This window comes from Lissotriton vulgaris, chromosome 12 (genome assembly GCF_964263255.1).
Source record: "Lissotriton vulgaris chromosome 12, aLisVul1.2, whole genome shotgun sequence".
In the NCBI taxonomy this organism is placed as follows: domain Eukaryota; kingdom Metazoa; phylum Chordata; class Amphibia; order Caudata; family Salamandridae; genus Lissotriton; species Lissotriton vulgaris.
The window spans coordinates 43,949,831-43,972,458 of NC_141700.1; the positions used below are offsets into that span (position 1 = coordinate 43,949,831).

A 22,628-nucleotide genomic window follows, 5' to 3' on the forward strand; every position below is an offset into this window, starting at 1 on the left:
AACTTTAAAAAGAGGTTCAGCTTTAAAGTCTTTAGGGCATTCCTATGTTTATGTTTTCTTCCATATTTGAGCAACCTTAACACATCTTCTCCATTCATCTTCTTGAGGTTATCTCCAATCCTCTTGGCTCCTCTGCTTTCACTCCTTCCTTGGTGCTTTTAGTATTAAAAAACCTGCGACAGGCGCCTTCGACATGGCACCTATCTGGTATGGTGGAAGAATATCCAGCTTTAAATATTGTGCAACAAAAATATTAATCAACTGATGACCCAATTATCTACAAGGTAAATATATCTAGGTAGGTATAGCTTTACTATACTTAACGCCACCTGCATGTACTTTGATGATAGATAGATAGATAGATAGATAGGTAGATAGATAGATAGATAGATAGATAGATAGGTAGATAGATAGATAGATAGATAGATATTCACAGTTTATAGATTAGATTTAAGAATAGTAAATCTATAATCACTAATATAAGTTTACCGCAAAGGATATTTTGTTTTTCAACTTTATTGTTCCAACATGTTTGTAGCACAATAAATCTGCAGGCGATATTGTAACACACAGCCCCCATCTTACCACTGGCTCCCTTTTTTGAAAAAGTATCGCCGTTTTGCTTCCACCTGTGGGAGACAATAAATGTATGATATTGGGCATATGTGAGGGTAAATATCTACCATGGGCAGCTCGTCCAGTCTCTTGAACCGCGGTCCCCCTCTCTGGCAGACCTTCACGATGACCACCGCCAACACAATCGCCAGGACGGCGGCAAAGATGCAGAGCACCACAATCAGGCCCGGGTTCCTCTGGGACAAAGGCTGCTGTTGGGCTGTACCTGAGGGATTGAAACAAACATTGGAAAAATCATTCTTAACTATCAGCAAACAGAGGCGGAGCACTACGCGTGTCACCGAGCAGCACTCTGGCATTAAGACAAAATTGCCATGCGGAGCCGAGTCAGGTAGGTCCAGCTATTCCCGTCTTGTATTTTGGTTCAATCGAAAATCGACCTTTATTTAGGGCCTGTATACAATCTTGGCGGATGGTATAATCTGCCACAAACGTGGCGGATATCGCATCCACTGTATTGCAAGTTCCATAAGATATAATGGAATTGTAATTAGGTGGACGGGATATCCCTCATGTTTTAACCCTGTCCGCCAAGATCGTAATCAGGATTTTAGTTTTGCATAAATAATTAGTATAACATAATAATATTGGTAGAATTCTATCTGCTGAAAAATCCCTTCTCCCTGATCTCCACCTGTATTTTGGGATGCATCAATGCTATTCCCACTCTGCAAAGGGATTTACTATTTTCAGGCATAAATGTCCAACCTCTAAGAGGGTGAGCAGGGGCATGCACAGATGCATAAAGCATTGCCGCCATTGAAGGCCGACTGCCTGCCGCTATGGGTAGATGCATCATACAAAACAATCCAGGTTAGTAAAGCCTTTTAGAAGCACAAAACCCTGTATTAATAATACAAAAGAGGTTATAAACCAGGGCTCTCCAACCTTTTCTGTAACTTGAGCCACTTATGTACAATTACAGTGATTCTGAGCTTTTAATAATATCAGTGTTGCTATAGTGACCATGCACGATAAGATGACGTCAGTGGTCACCCCATGCACGGGTGCCACCAGTGATCGCCCCAGTGCAACTCGCAGAGCTGCAGCACTAACGTGAAAAGGTTTTTCAGTTTGGGATTCCTCTACATGGTAATACTGGGCACTTATAGTTGCAATACCCCAGACAGCAGATTAATATTAGTTATAATGCATGATTTATCACTCAAATATAAGCCTTAAATATATGTTGGTAACCCATTTTTATCCAAACACATCTGCAAACACACCCATTTTCATTGCAAAGACACATCGTTTAATTTTGGGACACATACAGGCCTGGATACACATATGAGTTCACCCAAACAAAAGTTTCTAATTCTGTATGCTGTGCTGCACACAGGGGCGCTATTCCTGTTCCTGGAAAGCTCCCAGTATCTCACGAGCTACTCGATGGAAAAGCCTGTTTTATGCTCTTAAAATGGCCGTATGCACGTGTGAAACAAAAGTGCACTCTGGATTAGCTTTGCAAAGCTGGACCGAACACTTCTCTAAGTAGAAGTTGAACTGAACTTTTTGTTTTTTTGCCTTTAGCATGTTTATAGACCACATAAACTTCAGCAAAAGTTAAGACTTTCACACAGATCTCCAGAAGAGAAAAAACCTCGAAAGGTAGGGAAAATTGCCTTTTGTGAAAATTCCCAAATAAATACCCTCAAACAGGCAACATCTGATGGCCTGCTCAGAATCAAGAATTATGAAGCAACAAAACCAGTTTAGTTTCATTTCACCCACGGCCTTTTTTTCCTTGTTTTCTGCCACGTTGCAGATTCTTCAAATGCTTTGAAAAACGCACGCATGTAATACCTTGTGAGAGCCCATGACGTGGTGCGCGCTCGTGCGTCATGGCAACCTACAAATGTGTAATCACCCGCCCTGGTCTCTTATTGACTGGGCGTGGGCCACACTGTGCCAGCCTGGCGAGGTAAACTTTCAGAGAGAAAGTTAATGTGTGTGTCTAGGGAGGAACCACCCGCCTGGGACTCTGTTTACACAGCGGGAGCCGAGCTGGAACCACGGTCACGAGGCTTTCTTTGCACGAGCAATGCATAAAACCAGCCAATCATGAAGTAAATATCCGAGAAGAAAATCTCGCTGGGTTTGTCTGAGGGGCAGGGGTCTTGGCTTCCCTACACTGAGAGACAAAGGCATGCCACAACAGTAGGACGTTAAGGACCAGGCAGCCAGCATCAACATGGAATCTCAGCTAGGGTTTGCCACCGGTGGCTTCTCGGCTAGAGTTGTCCTCTGGTGGCATCTCGGCTAGGGTTGCTCTCTGGTGGCATCTCGTCTAGGGTTGACCACCGGTGGCACCTCAGCTAGGGTTCGCCTCAAGTGGTATCTCGGCTAGGGTTGGCCACCGGTGGCATCTCGGCTATGGTTGACCACCGGCGGCATCTCGGCTATGGTTGACGACCGGTAGCATCTCGGCTAGGGTTGACCACCAGTGGCATCTCGGCTAGGGTTGACCACTATGGCATCTCGGCTAGGGTTGGCCACCGGTGGCATCTCGGCTAGGGTTGGCCACGGGTGCCATCTCAGCTAGGGTTGGCTATGGTTGACGACCGGTGGCATCTCGGCTATGGTTGACGGCCGGTGGCATCTCGGCTAGGGTTGACCACCAGTGGCATCTCAGCTAGAGTTGTCCTCTGGTGGCATCTCAGCTACAGTTGTCTTCTGGTGGCATCTCAGCTAGGGTTGGCCACCGGTGGCATCTCGGCTAGAGTTGTCCTCTAGTGGCATCTCGGCTAGGGTCTTCTTCTGGTGGCATTTTGGCTGGGGTTAACCACTGGTGGCATCTTGGCTGGGGTTAACCACTGGTGGCATCTCAGCTAGGGTTGACATCAGTGGCAACTCAGCTAGAGTGTCCTCCGGTGGCATCTCGGCTAGGGTTGTCCTCTAGTGGCAGCTCAGCTAGGGTTGACCACCGGTGGCACCTCAGCTAGGGTTAGCCACCGGTGGCATCTCGGCTAGTGTTCAACTCAAGTGGCACCTCGGCTAGAGTTGACTGCCGGTGGGATCTCGGCTATGGTTGACCACCATGGCATCTCGGCAAGGGTTGGCCACCGGTGGCATCTCAGCTAGGGTTGAAGACTGGTGGCATCTCGGCTAGGGTTGGCCACTGGTGGCATCTCAGCTAGAGTTTCAGCTCATGGTGGCATCTTGGCTTGAGTTGACTACCGGTGGCAACTCGGCTAGGGTTGACTACCGGTGGCATCTCGGCTAGGGTTGACCACCGGTGGCATCTCAACTAGGGTTGATCAGCGGTGGAATGTTGGCTAGGGCTGACCACCAGTGGCATCTCAACTAGGGTTGAGCAGCAGTGGAATGTTGGCTAGGGCTGACCACCAGTGGCATCTCAGCTAGGGTTGACCAGAGGTGGCATCTTTGCTAGGGCTGACCACCAGTGGCATCTCAGCTAGGGTTGACCAGCGGTGGCATCTTGGCTAGGGCTGACCACCAGTGGCATCCCACCTAGGGTTGACCACCAATGGCCTCTCAGCTAGGATTGACCAGTAACAAAAAGATACCATGTTTGCAGATCAGGACATTTCAATTACAGATGCTTCGTTTTGATTGATTTCAAGAGTGTAGTCCAATTGGTTCACTTGAGGCAGCAAAGACTACAGTTCCCAAAAGTCAACAGTTTGTCCTTTAGCTGGCAGGGATAGCAAACATGGTGGTCAACATGCAGTGAGATGCCAAACCTACTCTCCAGAGTGGTGGAGACTAAATTAAAAAGAAATGGGTACAATGAATGGATATTATTCAGCTGTACATCTGTGTAACCAACATTCTGAGCTCTGATGTGAAACTTGTTACTGGAACTACAACACACAAGAACCTTGACACTGATGATTTCAGGGAACCCTTCCTTGTACATCACAGGACCAAATCCTGGTGTATGCAACAATCTTCACAACCTTTGAAATGTTTCAAGGTAAATGTTAAAAATACTTTTCAAGTTTGTTTTAACAACACAACTAGACTTTCAGGATAGTTCTGAGTATCCCCAAATGTTCTCCAACAGCTCCAAGGAAAACAATGGTTTTTAACAGAAGGACATCTGTGTGCCAAGCTCCTGGTGGCAGCAACATTGAATATTGGTTGTTTAGAAAGGACATCATGAAACATGAGAGAAGATGTACCCTATAATCCAAGATGGCCGCAGCCGTCTCCAGGCAACTGGAAGCTCAGGGACTGCTGGGAAATGTAGTTCATCCTTAGAACACCACTGCGTAATGCCTTCTCCACAAATGTGAAGCCTTGCTCTCTGAGAGGACACCAGCCTTTCCTTCTCTGGGATGGACTCGATGTCAGGCGTTTGAGCATTGTGCCTTTGTGCCAGAGTGACCCTCAGGGGTACGACATACCTCCTGACACACCTTCTGGTAGGTATGTGTTTTAATATGGTACATGGTCAAGATCCACCCTAGGTTGTCGGGGACGACTCTAGTCAATGCACCCTTTCTCTAGCAGTCTTAACATTATGATATGCAAAGTGAGGCTAATGTATGCCGAACCTGTGACGTATAGTTTGCAGATAGATCTTGGCTGCAAGTGCCGAACCCACTGAGGCCTCTTTCTGGCTGAGGCTCTAATAATGATGATTAATTGATGGCTAGCGCCTCTTTGAAGGTGACCTCATAAAAACACCAGAGGCCATAATACAGAAACATTGCTCCGGTGATAAAAATAACCGAAGTCTATTTTACACTATTCTTGAGGTCGTCTCACATGAAATACTGGAACAAAATATTGACCAATTCCATATCACAGAAGCCGATTTTGGAGCCATCAATACATAACGAATTCCTTGTTCATAAATGATTGCATCTGTGTAGCAAAGGTTTTAAAGAATACATCCTGCAGCCATTTTTTTTATTTAAGAGTCAATAGACTAAATGTTTGAGTAAAAATATGAAATTCCGCTGTTGAATGATGTCTGGTAACTCGCAATAGACTTTCTGATTGCAGAGCAAAGGAGGGTGTAGGAGTTATCAAGCGATAGTTATGAACCCAGGGTTTCTATGGTACTTTCCTGCCATCTGCTGGTAATAGAGTGTACTGCATGCAGGTAGCATCTCAACTTCATCACTCTAAAACACCGCCTATGTTTGTTTCAGGTCTGGGAGCTCTCTTTGGTTGCTAAAATTATGTTTACGTTGACACTGCCATAATTCCAGAGACAGGAGAGTTACAAAAATACAGTAAAATGAGGACGTGTGAGATTTGTCAAAAGACGGTGCCAGGAGCAAGGTGGAGGTCAAAATAAATCGCACCATAGATAAATACAAAGTCATTAGCTGCACAAATGAAACCTATACTTTCACAAGTATCACGTCAATTGTCAAATGAAAAGTGATGTGTTATGCTATCGGTATTTGAAAAACACACAATTGGCTCTACGTACGACATGGCTGTGCTTTCAGTAGCTCGTGATAGCTTTCCAAATGTTTTTGGGGTTTCTATAGTCTGTGGGAGCCTCATTCATCATGTGGTGATATGCTGTCGGCGGAGTGACTAAGTTTGTGCTTTTGTTAGGTGAAATTGTCACAAGTGCTTAATTTGAGCCAGCTGTTTCCTGTGCTCAGCACTGGCACTTAACTGTAAGCATTGGTCCTTATGAGAGTTTGCCACTTGGTAGCGCTGTTTGCTTAATTTAGAGATGAGCATGACCACAGTTGTTTATTAATTAAATATACATTCACAATTAGTAATACCTACCGCCCAAGCCATTCTATTTGCGTTGGTGGCCTGGAATGGTCTGAATTGTCACACCTGTAGGAGTGTGATAGTAGTTGTGTTGGTTGTTTCATAAGCAGCGCTGGTGGACGCATGTGTGGTGCAAGCTGCAGGGGCCTCCAGATGCGGGCCCTGCCCCTTTTTATTTTTTATTTTACAAATCAAGCACTGAGTGTCACCTTCAACAAGGAACAGCTCTATGTTCTCACTCTCTAGTGAGACTGGAGGGCGGAGACAAATCTCGTGCACATTTTCTAGGATGAACCGCCTGCCCGTTGCCCATCAGAAGTGCATGTGTTTCTGGCATTATCCGATAATCGCGGTTTGTGTTTAATATGCTCTGCTGTATGGCCGTGCCCGGTCTGTCCTGCTCAAAAACGCTGTTGTGAGCAAGGCGATCCCCTATAAAGCCCTGGTTATGAGCTGTGTGGAATTCCTGTGGGACTGCCAGCCGATTCACTGTCACCGCACACATGGAGTTCCATGCAGGACTGCCAGCAGATTCACTGTTACCGCACACATGGAATTCCATGCAGAACTGCCAGCAGATTTGCTGTTACCGCAAGCATGGAATTCCACGCAGGACTGCCAGCAGATTTGTTGATACCGCAAGCATGGAATTCCATGCAGGACTGCCAGCGGATTCGCTGTTAGCGCAAGCATGGAATTCCATGCAGAACTGCCAGCAGATTTGCTGTTACCGCAAGCATGGAATTCCATGCAGGACTGCCAGCGGATTCGCTGTATCGCAAGCATGGAATTCCATGCAGGACTGCCAGCGGATTCGCTGTATAGCACACATAGAATTCCATGCAGGACTGCCAGCAGATTTGCTGTTACCGCACATATGGAATTCCGCCTGTTATGAATTACACTCTTCAGCATGGAAAATGGCCAGGGTTGTCGACTCTGGAGCTGGGGATCCGGGTTTGAGTCTCGGCGTCTGCACAACATCCTGTGATTCTGGTCAAATCACTTAATCTCCCTGTGCCCATGGACAGCGCTCGGAAACCCTCACTGGTGATAAGCTGTGCTTTATAAATCTGCAAACTAAGAAACTAAATATGACGACTTTAAATTGCCATGTGAAATTCTGCCCGGTATTCCCTATTCGGAGGGGTTTAGCATGCCTGCTCTGAGCCGGTGGGGAAATGGGAGCATTGGCTCACTGTGGAACGAGGGAGGGAGGAAAAGCGAAACGAGTGCCTACCCCTATGCAAGGAAACAGTTGGTCGGGCCTGGTAGACATGGCCTGACTGCTTGTAGCCAAAGCCTCATGCGATGGAACGGGCCAGAATTACTTCCGGGTAAAATTCGGTCTCTGTTTCATGGACTTGGGACAACCGGCAGGCGGGACACCGGCCCAGTCGTGAAGAAGCAGAGTGGAATTCTATGTCAGGAAGCGGAGGCGAGGATTATGCTAGTCCTTTCTCCATTTTATTGGACAGCACGTTAGAAGTATAAAAGAAAAACAACAACCATGAACTACCCTAACCAACATGGCAGCTGTAGTCATGGCAGCACATTAACCAATCAGAGTCCATACAAGAGCATAAAGGTATCCCACATCGGTAGTCCTTCCTCTTTCTCCATTGCTGCCACGTCAAGATAAGTCCCGTTTTCTCCTCACTTATTCTTCTGGCGTGGCAGTTTGCTTTATTCATTGTTGACAGCTTAGCTTTGTTTAATATTCTATAGCGACTGTTGTCCTGCTTTGTAGGCTTTTTATTTACTGTGTGAAAGACGCAGTAGGCTTCTTGCCCGAGCGTCTCTGTTGCGCGCGTGCGCGGTCTGTAGCGTCGTCTTTCTCAGACGCTGACCGGCTTTCTCCACAGCGCTTACTCCGCGCTAGTGGTGAACACGCGCTGAAGCTCGGCGCTTCAAGTTTTACAATTGTGCCTCGTTCCCCACACTGACGTTGCTGTATTGTGGCTTGTTTAACTTGGTGACTGGATTTGGCGTGTTTTTTAAATTTTGTTTTCTCATACGCGTCAGTCACATTACATTGGCATTTTTACCACACACTGTTTCTGGTGTTGCCTGTGGATACCTATGTTGGGGAACCCCCCTTTTAATTAGTTTGGGGTGTATTTTACTGTATGGGTACCCATTCCTCTGCGGAAATGCAGACTCGTCAGGACCATGATTATTTGGTTAGTAATTCTGAACAGCCTCAACAGCCCCTATTGCGTCCTCCTGCAGAGGTGGACAGACTCCTGTCTTCAGCGATTGCCAAGGCGCTGGCACCTCTGCAGGACAGCGTCACTAAGCTGTCTGCCCACGTTTTTAAAACTGGTTCTGGCATTTTGGGGGACAGTGGGGCTGGACCCAGTGGTGTACATTCTGTGCCACCGCGCACGGCCAAGAAGCGAGACCCGGGGCACCTGGAAGGCTTCAGCAGGCTTGCTGAGGTTTTCCACAAGAGTGCGCGCATGCTAAGAAGCGCACCCTACCGGGGGGACGACTCGCCCGGAAATACTGGTGGTGATTCCACCCAGGACCTAGACCCGGATGAAGGGTTACCCCTAGAGGGTGACGATGACGAGGAAGGTTACGTTGATGATGATGAGGATGAAACCTCTGAGGAGATGTCGGATGTTGGCAAGTCTTGGCGCCCTAAGTCCAACGTTTCAGATTTTGGTGATAGTGATCCAGTACCTATGGATATGTTTGACCCTACCACTATTTTCAGACCCCGTTCTACTGAGTGGATCCCAGAAAAGTCTACGGCGGACTATGTCGCCGCTAAGCTTCGACAACCGCTCTCTAAGGACGTGCGTTTGCGTCTGCGTTCGGAGTGTCCACGCCCTTCTCTTCCAAATAGAGTGACGGCCACTCCTGAAATAGACCCAAAGTTATGCACGTTTTTTGCCAAATACATCAAGGACCCTAAGAAAGGGATAGACAGATCCTGGAAAGCTCATCAGGACAAGTTATTGGACGTTGTCGGTCCCCTTACAAAGATCATTGAACTTGCCCAACGTTCCAAAGAGACCGGTATGCCACTTCCAGTTGATGACGTAGCGGGTTGGGCACAGAGGGCTATGTCTCTCCTAGGTAATGCCAACTGTGCTCTCTCTGCGGAGCGTCGCCGATCACTCTTACTGAAGATAGATCCCAAACTTGGCGAGTTATCTTCATCCGAGGCAGGTTCAGTGGCGCAAGGTGCCTTGTTTGGAGACCCTTTTGTAAAGGAACTAGGGAAGTTTGTGGCACCTTTTTCTGCCTTAGATAAGGCGCAGGATTCCATGAAAAATATGTTTCCTAAGAAGGTTTTTGGCAGGGCCGGCAGAGGCAGGGGTCGCTCTTCCGGCCGCCAGTTTCAGCAAGGCTCCAATAAGAGTCAGCCCAGAAGGAACAATGGATGGAATGACGGATGGCAAGGTTCCTTCTATCCATCCCGTGGAGGCAGAGGCCAAGGCAGAGGACGTGGAGGCAATCAGTCCAACTCCCAAGGGATTCAACGGTAAGCATTTCCTTCATATCTCCGGTTCCACTGGGGGGAAGGATTGCTTTGTTTCTTCAGGCCTGGTCGGCTCTAACCTGAGATTCTTGGGTTCAGGAAACATTTCAGGGGTTTCACATAGAGTTTTACGGTTCCCCCGTTCATCTGTCAAAAATCGTACCTGAACTCCAGTGATTCCGTGGGAGTGGATGACGTGAAGCTGAAAACCCAGATGCTGATTTCCCAACTCCCCCACACCCCTGGACCCGAATCTCTCCAAGACCAGGAATGACGGGGAAAGGGGAAGTGGATATAGAGAGGCTGTCACACTGGTGTCTTCTTACAACTCAGCTAGGCTGGTCTGCGATCACCTGGAATAATAATGAGCACACTTAATTCTGATCCTTATGTAACTCTCCTACCTAAGAATCCCCTCTCTGACGTTATGTACCTGTACATGTGTGAAGCTGGGCCCCTCTCTGAAGATCTAACAGCGTGGATAAGACGTCAGCATAGTAGGAGTTTGGAATAGTCCTCACAAGTAGATATCGCTGGTAGAAGTTGACACTAGTCGGTAAACAAACGTATCTATTATATGCATATAATAATACCCCTGTATACTAAACAGCTGGCTGTCTCTATCCTCGAACTGGCTGTAGAAAGATGTTGACTCAGGCAACTCTGAATTAAGTCTCTCAAGTAGTACAGTTTAGTCCGACTCTCTCTCAGGTGCCAAGACAGTCCTAGCACACCAGTCAGTAATGTCTCTGAATAGTTCTGGAACTTCGGAATTACCTTGAACTCGAATATTTAAACAAAGTTCTGGGAGCTCATAAGGCACAAGGAAAGTGTCTCTTACCGCTTCACAGGCGAACGGTAATGTTCAGACCAGTCCCAATGCGCGCTGAACAGCTGACTGGAGGCGCGCTGAACTGCTGACTGGATGCGCGCTGAACAGCTGACTGGAATAATCTCCTCAGCGCCGGCTTCCGAGACTCTGACAGGCTAAAGCGTCTCTGGCGTTGGGAGGGAAGCGGGACCCTAAATGCTGAGCGGGGAAGTACTAGGGCTTACTATGAAGGAGGACGATAATGTCCTCTCAGAACAAGAATAAATTCGGAAAAAACTAACGCATAACGGGAAGACACCTCCGTACGCTGGAATACATCAGTTGAAGTGCGCCGCGTATAGAACGCGAGCGCACGAAATGGCCGACCTAAAATTAAACTAGAGCGCTAACCTAACTGCAAGAATGGCGCAACCAGGAAATGCATCAAGTCGACCAGGTTGATGCCAAACGCTGTCTCCAACTCCATAAAGGGAGTGACAGCGTTCGCAATGCACAGACCTTGAAGGAAGGACCAGGAGCCTGATGATCAGAATTGTGTTGGATTCTGACAGTACCCCCCACTAAAGTCCACTCTCTAGGCTTTTGTGGGTGCGTCTTGTGAAACTCTGAAACCAATCTGGGAGCATGAACATTTTTACTTGGCTCCCAAGACCGGTCCTCAGGGCCGAAACCCTTCCAATCCACCAAATAGAATAAACTGCCTTTTCTCCATTTAGAATCTAGAATTCTCTTTACCTCAAACTCTTCTGCAGATTGAACCTGTACTGGGGCTGGTGGGAGATCTCTCCTAAGATTTGGTGGACTTCGTTTAATCAAAGATACATGAAAGGTGGGATGAATCTTCATGGACTTGGGAAGAGCCAACCTGACACTGACTGGATTAACCATCTTCACCACTGGATAAGGACCCACAAATCTAGGCTGAAATTTTCTATTTCCTACCAGTCGCATATGACGGGTGGATACCCAAACCAAATCCCCTGCCAGATATGTAGGAGCCTCCCTGCGTTTCTTATCAGCTTGCCTTTTATAACTTGCTTTTGCCTTGGAGAGATTTAGTGAAGCGGACTGATAGGCTTTCTGTAAATCTTGAATCACCTCCTCAGCTGCGGGGACCTCAACCTCCGATTTACCCACTAGCATATTTGGATGTCTACCTGAATTGAGGAAGAAAGGAGAATATCCAGTGGCCGAATGAACTGCATTGTTGTAGGCGAACTCCGCAGTACTCAATAGAGAAGGCCACTCTCCTGCCTGTTCCATTAAGTACATGCGGAGATACTGCTCTAGATCCCGGTTTACTCTTTCCGTCTGTCCATCCGTTTCCGGATGAAAACTGGTCGACAGACGGGAATCCACTCCTAGACCCTTTAAAAAGGACCTCCAAAAACGAGAAACAAACTGTGAACCTCGATCAGAGATTACAATCTTTGGAACCCCATGCAACCTGACTATGTGTTGGAAGAAAAGTGTAGCTAATTGAGGAGCAGTGGGCAACCCTTTCAATGGAATGAAATGGCTCATCTTAGAGAACTGATCCACCACCACCCAAATGACTGAGAATCCCTCACTCGAAGGTAAATCCACTATAAAATCCATTGAGATAGTATGCCAAGGGGATGGGGCTACGGGCAATGGCTGAAGCAAACCCTGCGGGGACTGTCTGGAACTCTTGCCCTTAAGACACTGCTCACAAGTGGCGACGTGCTGTCTCACCTGCGCTTCCATCCCAGGCCAGAAAAAGGTCCTCTTCACCAGTTCTAAAGTCTTCACTGCACCTTTATGACCTGCCAACGGGTGTTCATGAAACTGCTGGAGGATCTTGTTCTGTAACTCTTCACTTGGAATAAACAACTTCCCTTGACAATAAGGTTTCCCATCCTTGACTTCACGATCTTTGCCTTCTTTTTCCCAATTAGAGAATTCTCTTCCTTGAAATACTTTTCTGACCTGATTCTCCAAGTCATCCTCCACAACTGTGGCAACGATTTTCTCCTGTGGGATGATGAAGCTTTCTTCTACCTTTTCTGAATCATCTCCGAGACTGAGACGAGAGAGGGCATCTGCTTTTCCATTGGCGGATCCAGGCTTGTAAGTCAAGACAAAATCAAAATCTGCAAAGAAAAGGGACCACCTTAATTGACGTGGAGTCAAAGTTCTAGCCGACTTAAGAAACTGCAAATTGCGATGATCAGTGAACACAGTGATCACATGTCTTGCTCCCAGCAGGTAATGCCTCCAGACTTTAAAAGCTTCCTTTACCGCCAATAGTTCCTTATCTGCAATGGAGTAATTGATTTCCGCAGGGGATAGCTTCCGAGAATGATATGCCACAGGATGCAACTGACCAGTCTGTTTCTGCCGCTGGGACAAAATTCCTCCAATTGCCAAATTGGAAGCATCCGCTTCCACAAAGAATGGTTCACTCAAGTCTGGATGCTGCAAAACTGGTGCCGAAACAAACGCATTCTTCAACAATTGGAAGGCTTCTTCGGACTCTTTGCTCCAAATGAATCGCTCATTCTTTTTCAACAAGCGGGTGATTGGACTTACTTTCTCTGAGAAGTTCTGAATGAACCGCCGATAAAAATTGGCAAATCCCGGAAAACTTTGTATCTCTTTGACTGATCTTGGAGCTGGCCAAGATTTTATTGCCTGTAATTTGGTATCATCCATAAAGACACCCTTTGGGGAGAGGATGAACCCCAAAAATCCCACTTCAGAAGTGTGAAAAACACATTTTTCCAATTTAACGTACAATTGATACTTTAGCAAACGCTCCAGAATGGTTCGCACATGATGAACATGTTCCTCGAGATTCTCTGAAAAAATGAGGATGTCGTCGATATAAACAACTGCAAAACGATCTAAACATTCACGAAGTACATCGTTTACAAAATGTTGAAAAGCGGCTGGGGCGTTACAGAGGCCAAAGGGCATTACTTGATATTCAAACAGCCCCAGCCGAGTTCGGAAAGCCGTCTTCCATTCCTCTCCTTCTGCCATCCGCACCAGATGATAAGCCCCCCTCAAATCCAATTTTGTATATATATTCGCATTCTTGACTTGATCAAGTAGCTCTGAAATGAGGGGTAATGGATAGCGGTTCTTCTTGGTGACCTGATTTAAGGCCCTGTAGTCAATACAAGTTCTCAAAGACCCATCCTTCTTTGGAATAAAGAAGAGAGGGGAAGACACTGGGGACTGAGAAGATCGGATGAAGCCTCTAGCCAAATTTTCCTCGATATATTCCTTCAAATGTAGATTTTCTGGTTCTGAGAGAGCGTAAATGCGACTACAGGGTAGAGAGGCTCCAGGTTCAAGCTCTATCCGACAATCATAATCTCTATGAGGGGGTAATTTACTAGCTTCCTTTTCATTAAAGACTTCTTTCAAATCCAAATATTCCTCTGGAATTTCAGGAACTTCTATGGTACAAATCATCTGCACTTGTTCGGCTAAGCTTGCAGATACCGTTGGTTGAGGAAGGTCAAAACGATCATGAAAACAGTGTTCAGAACAAAACGAGGAATTCATCTCCACAGATCGCTTGGCCCAATCTATCTGTGGGTTATGTTCCGTGAGCCACGGCAATCCTAATATCATTTGAAACTGTGGAGCATCGATTAAATTGAAACTCAGATGACTCCGATGCTCTCCAGGGCCCACAACGGTCATCACTTCTGTGTCAAAGACAATAGGACCGGATGATAGTTCTGTGCCATCAACTGCACGCACAGGTTCAGGCTTCAATTTCTTCTCAAACTTAATCTGCAACTTCTTGGCAAACTGTAGATCACAAAAATTCCCCGTTGCCCCGGAATCTAACATTACTGATACCCTTTCCTCACGACTTCCTCCAAATCTGATGACACAGGACAAAATCAAATGCGGGGCCTCCAATTGCAGCGTATTTGCCAACTGTTGAGATTTGGGAGTTGACTCATGTACCGCTTCCACCAGAGCAACTCCGTCTACTGGTGGAGCCTGTCTTTTACCGAAGGATTGGACTTGGGTCTTCTTGGGCATTCCTTTACAAAGTGACCGGACTGGCCACAGTACATACAAAGTTTGCCTTGACGTCTCTTCTCCCTCTCTTCTTGAGAGAGAGGACCTCTTACTGTTCCGATCTGCATTGGTTCCTCACTGGAATTTCCCTCACTGTTCTTTGGAGGATCAGAGCGAACCCGATCAAATCGAGGCGGAATAGGTTTTATGTCCCTACGCCTCTCACTCCGACGTTCAGACAGTCTTTGATCAATTTGCAGGACTAGATCAATCAATGCGGATACTTCAGTAGGTCTCTTCGGGATTTGAGCCAAACCATCCTTGAGCTCATCCTTGAGTCCACGATAAAAAATAGCCGCCCTCTTTTCTGCTGGCCAGTTGGTTTCAACGATTAACTTGTTAAATTGAGCCAGATATGCCACTAAATCCCTGTTTCCTTGCTTCAAGTCCAGCAGCTCATTATCTGTGGTCTGGGAAACAGTACGACGGTCAAAGATGCGCAGGAATTCGGCCTTGAAATCTTCAAACTTATACAAGACTGGATCATTAGAGGATACCAAAGGCAGGGACCAAGCTGCGGCGTCTCCACTAAGATAAGACAGCACGAACGCCACCTTGGACTGGTCTTCTTTAAACAGAATTGGCTTGCAAAGGAAATGCAAAGAACATTGCGTCAAAAAGATCTGAGCCTTATGTGGATCCCCTTGAAATCTTTCTGGTGGGGCCAAAGGAATGGTTGGGGACATAGCATGCACTACCTGCGTAGTAAGGGCAGAAGATGAGGACGAGGAGGGAGATTTAAGCCCCCCAAAGTTTGGACTAGGACTGGCAGAGAGCTCATCTATTCTTTGTCTTAAAAAACTAGCCTCCTGATTGGACTTACGAACCTCCTCCCTGGTTTCACTAAGTTGTTTCAGCAACCCTTCCAAAACGGACGCCAACGCCTTGACGTCCAAACCTTCAGCCATCCTACTCAGACGGAAGGAAGATCTGGCACTTCAATCTGTCAAAAATCGTACCTGAACTCCAGTGATTCCGTGGGAGTGGATGACGTGAAGCTGAAAACCCAGATGCTGATTTCCCAACTCCCCCACACCCCTGGACCCGAATCTCTCCAAGACCAGGAATGACGGGGAAAGGGGAAGTGGATATAGAGAGGCTGTCACACTGGTGTCTTCTTACAACTCAGCTAGGCTGGTCTGCGATCACCTGGAATAATAATGAGCACACTTAATTCTGATACTTATGTAACTCTCCTACCTAAGAATCCCCTCTCTGACGTTATGTACCTGTACATGTGTGAAGCTGGGCCCCTCTCTGAAGATCTAACAGCGTGGATAAGACGTCAGCATAGTAGGAGTTTGGAATAGTCCTCACAAGTAGATATCGCTGGTAGAAGTTGACACTAGTCGGTAAACAAACGTATCTATTATATGCATATAATAATACCCCTGTATACTAAACAGCTGGCTGTCTCTATCCTCGAACTGGCTGTAGAAAGATGTTGACTCAGGCAACTCTGAATTAAGTCTCTCAAGTAGTAGAGTTTAGTCCGACTCTCTCTCAGGTGCCAAGACAGTCCTAGCACACCAGTCAGTAATGTCTCTGAATAGTTCTGGAACTTCGGAATTACCTTGAACTCGAATATTTAAACAAAGTTCTGGGAGTTCATAAGGCACGAGGAAAGTGTCTCTTACCGCTTCACAGGCGAACGGTAATGTTCAGACCAGTCCCAATGCGCGCTGAACAGCTGACTGGAGGCGCGCTGAACTGCTGACTGGATGCGCGCTGAACAGCTGACTGGAATAATCTCCTCAGCGCCGGCTTCCGAGACTCTGACAGGCTAAAGCGTCTCTGGCGTTGGGAGGGAAGCGGGACCCTAAATGCTGAGCGGGGAAGTACTAGGGCTTACTATGAAGGACGACGATAATGTCCTCTCAGAACAAGAATAAATTCGGAAAAAAGTAACGCGTAACGGGAAGACACCTCCGTACGCTGGAATACATCAGTTGAAGTGCGCCGCGTATAGAACGCGAGCGCACGAAATGGCCGACCTAAAATTAAACTAGAGCGCTAACCTAACTGCAAGAATGGCGCAACCAGGAAATGCATCAAGTCGACCAGGTTGATGCCAAACGCTGTCTCCAACTCCATAAAGGGAGTGACAGCGTTCGCAATGCACAGACCTTGAAGGAAGGACCAGGAGCCTGACGATAAGAATTGTGTTGGATTCTGACATCATCTCTCTCGACCTCATCCACTGGTTTTTTCGCAAGCAGAACAGGAGCTCATAGATTTAGAGGTTCAAGCTATGCTGATAAAATATTTACAACAAGGGGTGGTGAGGGACAGAGTCTCTGAATTAAGCAGAAAGCTCTCACCCAGTCAAGAGATCAGGGCTAGATCCAACACCGTTTTTTAGCTCACTGCACCATCCCAGTTTCAGAACCTGGCTGTATGCAAATTAGTCTGTTCCTGTCCCAGTGCATGATGGGAACAGGGCAAACCAAACTACAAAAGCCAATTCTTACACTGATCTTTGGACTGGGTAAGAGTGGTCTGCTTAATTCAGACACTCTGTTCATCACCACCCCCTTTTCTGAATCGTTTTTGGCCACTATAGGTGTGGCAGGGTATACTCAGACATGAGTCCCTTTCTCACTGCACCATCAGGATCCAAGCAAGCCGGGCCGAAGAAGGCTGAAATGCCAGAAACCGGTCCCCGGTAGCTTGTCTCCTTTCTGGTGAAGAATTGGCTTGGTAGTTTAGTCTGCCCTGTTCCCATGATGCACTGGGCCAGGGACAGACTGATTTGCATATAGCCAGGTTCTGAGCTGGGATGGTGCAGTGAGATAAATAACGGTGATGGATCAAGCCCTGATCTTTGGACTGGGTAAGAGTGGTCTGCTTAATTCAGACACTCTGTTCATCACCACCCCCTTTTCTGAATCGTTTTTGGCCACTATAGGTGTGGCAGGGTATACTCAGACACGAGTCCCTTTCTCACTGCACCATCAGGATCCAAGCAAGCCGGGCCGAAGAAGGCTGAAATGCCAGAAACCGGTCCCCGGTAGCTTGTCTCCTTTCTGGTGAAGAATTGGCTTGGTAGTTTAGTCTGCCCTGTTCCCATGATGCACTGGGCCAGGGACAGACTGATTTGCATATAGCCAGGTTCTGAGCTGGGATGGTGCAGTGAGATAAATAACGGTGATGGATCAAGCCCTGATCTTTGGACTGGGTAAGAGTGGTCTGCTTAATTCAGACACTCTGTTCATCACCACCCCCTTTTCTGAATCGTTTTTGGCCACTATAGGTGTGGCAGGGTATACTCAGACATGAGTCCCTTTCTCACTGCACCATCAGGATCCAAGCAAGCCGGGCCGAAGAAGGCTGAAATGCCAGAAACCGGTCCCCGGTAGCTTGTCTCCTTTCTGGTGAAGAATTGGCTTGGTAGTTTAGTCTGCCCTGTTCCCATGATGCACTGGGCCAGGGACAGACTGATTTGCATATAGCCAGGTTCTGAGCTGGGATGGTGCAGTGAGATAAATAACGGTGATGGATCAAGCCCTGATCTTTGGACTGGGTAAGAGTGGTCTGCTTAATTCAGACACTCTGTTCATCACCACCCCCTTTTCTGAATCGTTTTTGGCCACTATAGGTGTGGCAGGGTATTCTCAGACATGAGTCCCTTTCTCACTGCACCATCAGGATCCAAGCAAGCCGGGCCGAAGAAGGCTGAAATGCCAGAAACCGGTCCCCGGTAGCTTGTCTCCTTTCTGGTGAAGAATTGGCTTGGTAGTTTAGTCTGCCCTGTTCCCATGATGCACTGGGCCAGGGACAGACTGATTTGCATATAGCCAGGTTCTGAGCTGGGATGGTGCAGTGAGATAAATAACGGTGATGGATCAAGCCCTGATCTTTGGACTGGGTAAGAGTGGTCTGCTTAATTCAGACACTCTGTTCATCACCACCCCCTTTTCTGAATCGTTTTTGGCCACTATAGGTGTGGCAGGGTATACTCAGACATGAGTCCCTTTCTCACTGCACCATCAGGATCCAAGCAAGCCGGGCCGAAGAAGGCTGAAATGCCAGAAACCGGTCCCCGGTAGCTTGTCTCCTTTCTGGTGAAGAATTGGCTTGGTAGTTTAGTCTGCCCTGTTCCCATGATGCACTGGGCCAGGGACAGACTGATTTGCATATAGCCAGGTTCTGAGCTGGGATGGTGCAGTGAGATAAATAACGGTGATGGATCAAGCCCTGATCTTTGGACTGGGTAAGAGTGGTCTGCTTAATTCAGACACTCTGTTCATCACCACCCCCTTTTCTGAATCGTTTTTGGCCACTATAGGTGTGGCAGGGTATACTCAGACATGAGTCCCTTTCTCACTGCACCATCAGGATCCAAGCAAGCCGGGCCGAAGAAGGCTGAAATGCCAGAAACCGGTCCCCGGTAGCTTGTCTCCTTTCTGGTGAAGAATTGGCTTGGTAGTTTAGTCTGCCCTGTTCCCATGATGCACTGGGCCAGGGACAGACTGATTTGCATATAGCCAGGTTCTGAGCTGGGATGGTGCAGTGAGATAAATAACGGTGATGGATCAAGCCCTGATCTTTGGACTGGGTAAGAGTGGTCTGCTTAATTCAGACACTCTGTTCATCACCACCCCCTTTTCTGAATCGTATGCTGATAAAAGGCGCCATCATTCCCTCTTTTCTTCATCCAAACGGTTTTCCCAGCAACATCTTTCTGGTCGAGAAAAAAGACAAAGGGTTCAGACCAGTTATCAACCTTCGTTCCTTCAACGAATGGTTGATTTACAGACATTTCAAGATGGAGGGCATCAATCTTTTGAGAGACCTTCTGCTACAGAACGATTGGTTGGTACGTTTGCACCTGAAGGATGCGTATCTTTCGGTTCCAATCTTCCCTCCGCATCGTCGATTCCTCCAGTTTCTCTGGAGGGATCAGGTCTACGAGTTTCGTACCCTCCCCTTTGGTCTTTCCTCAGAACCATGGTGCTTTACCAAACTCCTGCGACTGGTTGTCAAACACCTCCGCACCATGGGAATTCGCCTAATTATTTACTTGGACGATATTCTTTTAATGAATCAATCCAAGGTTCTCCTTCTGCACCATCTTCAGATTACCATACCTCTTCTTAGGTCTCTGGGGTTCATCATCACTGCCCAGAAGTCGGACTTAGTTCCTCAACAGGAAATGACTTTCCTTGGGTTTCTGATCAAAACGACGGATGCAACGCTGCATCTCCCTTCTCTAAAGATATCCAAAATCAAGAAGGAGATTCGCAAGGTCCTTCGTCGAGACCGGATTTCTCCCCGTCAATTGGCCAGGATAGTGGGTTTACTGTCTTCATCGATCCAGGCCATTTTTCCAGGCCCACTTCACTACAGGGCTCTCCAGAGACTAAAGGCGTTCCATCTTCGCAAAGGTCTCACGTATTCGGAACTCATTTCTTTGTCCACGGAGGCCAGGTCGAAACTCCTTTGGTGGTTGGACCACATGGATGCTTGGAACAGGAGTGCGATTTTCGGCTCCCGTCCAGATCTTGTGATCGAATCGGATGCCAGTCGCCAGGGTTGGGGAGCCTGGTGCGGCTCCCTCTCGGTGGGAGGCAGATGGACGGAGGAGGAGCTTCATCTCCACATCAACTGCTTGGAACTCCTTGCGGGTTCGTTCACCATCCGCTCGTTTACCACGACCAAAGTCTTTTGTTGTGTCCTTCTTCGGATAGACAATACGACTGCGGTCAGATATATCAATCGACTGGGCAGCACTCATTCCAAAGTCCTAGCGGATCTTGCGAAGGATTTCTGGAACTATTGCCTTATACATCAGATTTCTGTCATGGCGGAGTACCTCCCCGGCGATCTGAACATGGTGGAGGACTGGCAATCCAGGAATTTTCGGGATGCCAGCGATTGGAAACTGGATCATTCTGTGTTTCAGAAGATTTCGGATCTTTGGGGCCTTCCAGTGTTGGACTTGTTTGCGTCCAGGTGGAACGCCCAACTTCCCCGGTTCTACAGCTGGAAGCCGGACCCGGGCGCGGAAGCAGTAGATGCCTTCCTGCAGGATTGGTCCCGGTTCCCAGCGTACGCGTTTCCCCCGTTCCTGTTCATTCAGAGGGTATCAGCCCAGGTCCGCAGACAACAAGCCTCTCTAATCTTGATCACTCCGATCTGGAGGGCTCAATGTTGGTTCCCGTCCCTTCTAGAGTTATCATGGGACAGACCTCTTCGGTTGCCGTCTTTCGACCTCATTCTGACGGATCCATTGGGTCATCCACACCCCCTGGTTCTCCAAGGCCATCTACGTCTCATGGCCTGGAGGATTCAGGGGACGTTGGTCTAATGACACTCTTTCGAGAGGCGCTGAACTCCTCATTCAGCGAGCCTGGGCCCCTAGTACCACTAAACGATACCGATCAGCCTGGAACAGATGGGTTCGTTGGTGCGTGGCAAAACACCTGGATCCCGTGGGCTCCTCTGTGACAGAGGTAATTAACTTCCTTGCTGAACTTTTCCACGAGAAACTTGCATACTTTACCATCAATTCTTTCAGATCAGCAATTTCCGCTGGTCATGCCCTTGTGGATGGTTCTCCTGTCGGAGAGCATCCTTGGGTTTGTAAACTCCTCAAGGGTATTCGTCTTTCACGCCCCCCGGAACCTCGCTATTCCGGGTTATGGGATGTGAATGTGGTTTTGCGTTTCCTTCTTTCCTGGCAGGATAATGAGTATCTTTCACGTAAGGAGCTTTCGGCTAAATTGGCAATTCTCCTCTGTCTCATATCTTGCAAAAGGGCTTCTGATGTACGTGCCCTTGATATTTCCGCCAGAGTCTTTACCCCTGATGGGGTTACTTTTACCGTTTCCAGAAGAACTAAGTGCAATACAAGGTCAGTATCTTATCCAGCGTTTCCGGACTCGCCTAAACTATGTGTTGTTCGTTGCCTCAAAACTTATGAAGATGTGACTCTGGAAGTCCGCCCTCCGGGCGAAAGACAATTGCTTATTGCAATTAAGAAACCATTCAAGGCTGTTTCTTCTCCTACCATAGCCAGATGGGTCAGGTGGATTATGTCTGAGGCTGGTATTAACATTACGAACTTCGGCGCTCCTTCCACTAGATGCACAATGGCATCCAAGGCTGTCCAAGTTGGAGGCAGATTGGAGGACATATGAATGCAGCGGATTGGCCTTCCGATTCAACTTTCAAAAAGTTTTATTTTAAGCCAATCCATGAGGCTGCTTCTCTGGTGGTGAGTAAGCTTTAAACAAGCATAATCCTCGCCTCCGCTTCCTGACATAGAATGAGAAATTTCCTAGTTCTCACAAAGGAAAGTTTCAATTTTATCAAGGACGCGGAGGCGAGGATTATCCCACCCTGGCTTTGTCTAGCCTTCCCTCCCAGGATTGTGGATTACAGTGATTGTGTTTCTTCTTTTGAGAGAAGTAATTTTCTTTTCCAATGTTTACTGTATATATTGGACTGATCTGTTTTACATGATATTTTCTTGCTTCTTACTGCAGTTATCTTTGCTTATTCCCATTGCAATGTGTTTGGAATGTATTCAACATTGTACTGGACAAGATATTATTATTGTTTCTCTTCCCCAGGCTCCGATCAGAAAATGGACTAGAGGGTAAAAGACTTATTTCCAGTAGCAGCAACGAAAGAGGAAGGACTACCGACGTGGGATACCTTTATGCTGTTGTATGGACTCTGATTGGTTAATGTGCTGCCATGACTACCGCTGCCATGTTGGTTAGGGTAGTTCATGGATGTTGTTTTTCTTTTATACTTTTAACGTGCTGTCCAATAAAATGGAGAAAGGACTAGCATAATCCTCGCCTCCGCGTCCTTAATAGAATTGAAACTTTCCTTTGTGAGAACTAGAAAATTTCTCATTCTATAATGCAACTC

At 47.3% G+C, this 22,628-nt stretch overlaps 2 protein-coding genes across 3 annotated transcripts in view; one reads left to right on the top strand and one right to left on the bottom strand.

Moving 5' to 3' along the window:
• CIST1 (colon, intestine and stomach enriched 1) overlaps nt 1-22,628 on the bottom strand; it is a 106,925-nt gene that overhangs the window by 3,843 nt on the left and 80,454 nt on the right. For both annotated transcript variants that reach the window (XM_086947003.1, XM_086947002.1), the window contains exon 3: nt 684-841. In XM_086947003.1, coding sequence (XP_086803129.1) covers nt 684-841 — 158 coding nt within the window. The remainder of the gene's footprint in view (nt 1-683; nt 842-22,628) is intronic.
• Nucleotides 8,481-9,851, top strand: LOC147673205 (uncharacterized). Its single transcript, XM_086946506.1, has one exon. The coding sequence runs from the start codon at nt 8,481-8,483 to the stop codon at nt 9,849-9,851; it is 1,371 nt and encodes a 456-aa protein (XP_086802632.1).